This window comes from Primulina huaijiensis, unplaced genomic scaffold, assembly GCF_012295235.1.
Source record: "Primulina huaijiensis isolate GDHJ02 unplaced genomic scaffold, ASM1229523v2 scaffold2897, whole genome shotgun sequence".
Lineage (NCBI taxonomy): Eukaryota > Viridiplantae > Streptophyta > Magnoliopsida > Lamiales > Gesneriaceae > Primulina > Primulina huaijiensis.
This window is the reverse complement of record NW_027356901.1, coordinates 1-5,582: the sequence shown is the minus strand read 5'-3', so window position 1 is coordinate 5,582 and position 5,582 is coordinate 1. Positions and strand designations below refer to the sequence as shown.

The 5,582-nt window shown below is 35.8% G+C and overlaps 1 protein-coding gene across 2 annotated transcripts; it reads left to right on the top strand.

Moving 5' to 3' along the window:
- The first annotated feature begins 208 nt into the window (after positions 1 to 208).
- LOC140967854 (putative 4-hydroxy-4-methyl-2-oxoglutarate aldolase 2) lies at positions 209 to 2,040 on the top strand. Of its 2 annotated transcripts, none has more exons than XM_073428623.1 (2): positions 209 to 454; positions 1,389 to 2,040. In XM_073428623.1, exon 2 carries the CDS (start codon positions 1,390 to 1,392, stop codon positions 1,888 to 1,890), a length of 501 nt encoding a protein of 166 aa, XP_073284724.1. In that variant the 5' UTR covers positions 209 to 454; position 1,389; the 3' UTR covers positions 1,891 to 2,040. The 2 variants fall into 2 exon arrangements, with proteins under 2 accessions (XP_073284724.1, XP_073284725.1); XM_073428624.1 differs by having other exon boundaries at positions 221 to 454; positions 1,376 to 2,040.
- Positions 2,041 to 5,582: the final 3,542 nt, after the last annotated feature.

The following is a 5,582-nucleotide window of genomic DNA, read 5'->3' as shown; positions in this document are numbered from 1 at the left end:
GAATATTATTTTTAATTGTCAGTCCTTGCCAAAATAAAATTCCAATTCCAATTATGTATATATCCAAATACATATGGTGGGAACTTAAAGCAAAAAGCAAAATCAAAATTGAAAATCTCTCACTTTTCTTTCATGTGATCTGAAGGTAATACATACAGTATTTCTAAAATTGAGGTCTGTTTGCTAAATATGAAGTTGATTCCCAAAGAAAAAAGAGGGGGTGGTTTCAGTATTTCAATGAAATCAAGGGCTAATTTGATAACAGGAAATCTGCCCATACGTAGTGCTCAAATCACCATCACTGTCGTTCCTTCCCCAATTCGATCAATAGAAACCCTTGAATCGGATTACTTTCAGCTCAATTTCCAACTTCTTTCCGAATAATCGATTAATTTTACACGTTCCTTGAGAGATTCAAAGGAGAAATTCGACGGCATTTCATCAGCTTGCGATTGTATGACATCCAATCTCTTTATTTAGATATGCTTTCTTTTTTTATTGATTTTGATTTTTTGATTTGTTTTTTTCCCTGTGATGTTGTCTTATAAAAGGCCGATAAATTAATTCTGATACAGAAATCTTAAATATTCAATGTTCTGGTTATCTTGTAACATGTGGAGTCCTTGAATTTCATCGAGTAGGATATGAAAACAAAACTGAATAAATAACGGGATTGTTTGTGAAGAATGCATCTGTGTGTTTGAGTAATTGTAGATCTATGTCCGAGTACTTTTTATATTTGTCTTTACTTTTTTTTTCTTTTTTTGATGTTTTTTTTTCATTTTTTTGTCATTTATAGTCTGTGGTTTCTTGGACGACAAGACTTCTTCTTCTTCTTCTTCTTTTCCTCTTTTTATGGTTATTGGCGTTCTGATCAGATGATGATGTAAGATATTAATTCCTGGCTTTGTTTTGATTAATTGCATGTTTTTACAGACAATTCTGTATCTAAGTATTAAATTATTTATGGGATTCTTGAGTTTTTAGATTCTTGGCTTGTGTTATAAATGATGCTATATCAGAACGTATCTATTTGAGTGGATGATACATCTTAATTCATCTAGTTGCTGATGTAGTCAGCACCTGCATTATATATTAGATTAGTTCGAGTTTTCAAATAAGAAACACGGGTGGTTCTTGAATGTGTTACTAGGTGGGATTCTCAGCTCAATATGATCCAATGGAGTTTTGTTTTTTAAAATAATAATGTGTGTTTGTTTTGATGTTGCTGTATCTCTTCCTGTTTCAACGTGAAATTTTTGGATTTGTCTGTTGGGATTTTTTTCCCTGTGTGTTTACTTTACTCACGTAGATAAACACGAGTTCTTCTGTTACTGTTTGCAATCACTTCTTTGCGATGCTTATTTTCCTGGAGGTACTTGATATAGGATGGCCTTGGTAACGACAGCTGAAGTTTGTGATGCGAATCCACAGCTCATTGTGAGTGGTGAACTCCGAGCACTTAATCCTGTTTTCCAGATATATGGCAGACGCCAAGTCTTCTCTGGACCAGTTGTTACTCTGAGAGTGTTTGAAGATAATGTTCTTGTCCGTGAATTTCTCGAGGAAAGGGGAAATGGAAGAGTTCTTGTTGTTGACGGGGGTGGTAGCTTGAGATGTGCAATATTGGGTGGAAATCCTGTAGTACAGGCACAGAACAATGGATGGGCTGGTATAGTAGTTAACGGCTGTATAAGGGATGTAGATGAAATCAATGGCTGCGACATTGGTGTTCGAGCCCTCGCCTCACATCCTGTTAAGGCTAACAAGAAGGGAATTGGAGAAAAGCACGTTCCCATAAATTTTGCTGGGACTAGAATTTGTGATGGCGAATGGCTTTACGCAGACACTGATGGCATTCTTGTTTCAAAGACTGAGTTGTCCGTTTGAGTTTACTGGAATTTCATGTTATATTTATATGTAACTATAATCCAGTTATATGCTCTTTCATTGGGATTACACTGGTATTCTCTATTTGCTGCTTTTTCTGTATTCTACTATGTTCAACCCGCTTATAAACTGTGGCTTGAGTTCTTGTTTCATTGTGGACTGTAACCTCGAAGGATAATTCATCGTGAACTCGAGTTGGTATGCCTGGATTCTTACGAAGTTTCTCGCTTAACTGTTGCTTGACATTTGATTCATATTTAAAAGATGCGGAAATGCTGTGTTCTCTACTGATCAAAATTTTGTTCGTACGATCCATGCTTATGAGTAGTGATTGAATATTTTATTGACATCATATTTATCACAGGATGGTAATCAATGCTTTTGTTTTGCATTGCTGTACTCCCAGTGAAGTTTCTGGATTTACGGTGGTGCTTGGAGTATTTTGAAATCCGTATTTGCTAAAGATTTTGACATGATTTCCATGAATTATGTTCACCCTTCAGGTCACTGTGATTGTGTTTACATTGGACAAGTTCAGCTGTTCATGGGTGGGGCATTAATATAAAATTCTACTGCCCCTTCTTTTGAAAAATTAAAAGCCCCTCCTGCAGGGGCGGTGCTTATTTTCAAATCTTTGTTTTGTATTTGTTTTTTAAATTCCACTGCCCCTTCTCTTGAAAAATTAAAAGCTCCTCCTGCAGGGGCGGTGCTTAAATTTATATTTTCAAATATTTGTTTTGTTGTTTTTTTTTTTTAAATTCAAAATCTGTAGTAAGCAAAAAATGTATTTTAGGTTCGGTATGGTGAGTCGTACTCTTTGCTGATACGGGATGGACCGAGCAGAACTTCAATGCGGATGTGGGCCAAACATAATAATACCATAGTTATGCATGAAAGAACATTAGTTAAATGGTGCAGAGATGTTTTAGGTGTAGTATATCTAATGTTTAATTCAGTACTGGATCAAAATTTAAGAGTGATAAAAGTAGTGTTAGTGATAGCGATAAGTGAATGTCTAAAATCATGATAGATACCTTATATTTATAGAGTTAAGAGAAGCTAGATTATCTCTACTTTGTTGGAAAAGAACTTTATGTCGGACAAGTCCTTTGAATACGAGATTTGTGATAAGATTTGTATTCATCGACAAATTATAAATTTTGAATGTTTCCTGATATTTTTGGGATTATATCCTTATCATATAAGATTTAGCCAAGTGTTTTACATTAGTAGGACTTTATCTTTATTCACCGTTGTATTTATTTGGGTTTGGGCCGGACGATCTTGTTCTGAGATCGACTGCCTGAGCATTTCCATCTTGTGAGATGCTTTCTTGAGTATGGATTAGTTCAGGTTTCGTGTAAAAATTTTCGGGCCCTTACTCTGGTCATAACTGTATTAATCATGGGGCCTTTAAAAGACTTATATACTTGATGATTTGGTTCGGATCCTGGTCGGGTCTGCTATATGGAGTATCAATACTACCTCTCTTTTTGGTCTAAAATAACTATGAAACTTAGACCAAGTATTTGGATCGAGTAGTGGCCGACCCGAGCATTTTATAATGTTTCTATATTTATGTTTGTTTCAGCTTTTATGTTAGTTATGTCACATCTAAACAGTAGAAATCGACGGTCAAGATCCAAATCCGAGCACTTCTTTTAGTTTTGTGTTTGTTCAAACTACATCTAGTCCGTCGGAATGAACGGTCAGGATTTTGATCTGTGCATTTTTCTTCTTAGTCGTTATAAAGGCACAGACGAACCAGATCTCGTGATTGTTTACCTTCCAGAGGTGCCTACTCATATTCTCGTCGAATCTGGACCGTTGGATCGGTCTCAATCGTGTGGTTGTCATCACTCGAACTCCCTTATAAATATGTGTTTTCCTATAATTTTCACTTTCCTATTTCTTGTGTCATTACTCTGCCCGAATTTTCTATCAAATCCCGACCATACTTTCTTGCTCGATTCATTGCTTTTACTCTCACTCATCTTTTAAGTCACTTTCCTTTTCCAATATGTGTAGTCCTGAACCTGGAACCTAGAATAGCTAGTGAGGTATCCGATTTTGTAGATGTCTCTTCTCCCAGACACTACTCAAGCTCCCAAAACAAGACTCCTCACGGAGACTCAAGAAGTTCAAAGCCCTTGAGGCTCAATTAAGGGCGGTTGGGCTTCCTTGGTATGAGGCTATACGAATCTTACACGCCGTTACGAGTTAATTTGTAAAATCTGTCACTAAAATACTAATAGAATTTTTTTTTTTTGTAATCTATTTTCGAAAATTACTCAACACATGTATTTAAAAAGAATCATCCAACTACTAAATAAAAATGCTGCAATCAATTAATTTAACCTCGTCAAATTCCTAAACTCGTGTTTTTAAAAGAATTCGAATGTAACAGTCAAAACCCTGCCAAACCATCAACATATAAAAATATGTAAATGCATAAAAATAATAATGTTTTACTCCTGACTCATAAACATATAATGTACGGAAAAGTAGTGTCATCGGGTTAACGTGAACACACCCGGCTCCACCTACTCAGTCTTCGGCACCTCCAGTCTCCACATCATCATGCTCACCAGCATCATTTACACCTAGTGAGTCTAAAGACTCAACAAAACTAAACCGTGATAGCAAGTACATATATATCACATGAAAAAGTGAAAAGTACTATAATTAAAATACATTTCATGAACTTCAAAGCATGAACTTAAACATAACATGTCAAAGCATAACATATTCATAACATATCTCATCATATCAACATATACGTGTTCATTTTCTTTTGTTGAATTCAGATAATTAGTTGTGACTTTCGTATCAGTTCTAATTCGATTGATCCATCTATGTATAACCGTGGTACCCGGCGGCGGTGATATCAGCGACAGTTTTACCCATCCACTGAGCCTTGGTCTTACATGTTTGTGTTTGTGTTCGTGTTCATATTAGTCACAACCAACTCCACTCATTCAAAAACATGTCATCGTATTCATCACTTATAAAAATCAAGCATATACGTAGATTTTCTTAAAATCAAGCATGCAACGCATTTTTTGTATTTTCATAATGATTCATATTCATAATAAACATAAAAATTTTAAACATGTAATTTTAGTTATCAGGGTGTTGCCAGGAATGCTAACTTGACCCAGGTGTAAAATGATCATTTTTCCCATGGATCTCAAAATTTCGACCCGAAGCTAACCAAACTTAAACCATATTTCAAAGAATCCTAATCAAACCTCATACGACCCAATCTAACCCCCATTAATCTCGATCGTAGCGACATCTCAATACCCAAACGAGACAATAGCGCTAAAAACTAATACCCCTCATATACTGGACTAGCGCATAGGAGCTGGCAGCGTAGCGCTGCACGCCCGTTGTTCGGCCCTTGTAGCGCAGCAGCGCTGGTGCCAAGTGNCTTCTCACAATTGGGATCAAATTAAGCAACAAACAAAGTTACCAAAGGAGTGACAGTTTTACCATGCTCTAGTATTTTGACCATATCTCTCAAACTACTTGGTCAAATGGTTAAAATAAAATACCACAATTCAAACAACTCAATTATCCACATGTTTTATTTTATGTGGAGAAGCAAAATTGGATGGGAAGATTTTCAAAAGTGATGTGTATTGAAATATAATTTTTTGGAACACCAATGAAGACTTATGTGTAAAAAA

Excerpts from the sequence above, each read along its gene's own strand:
- LOC140967854 (XM_073428623.1), top strand. The coding sequence starts at position 1,390 with ATGGCCTTGGTAACGACAGCTGAAGTTTGTGATGCGAATCCACAGCTC.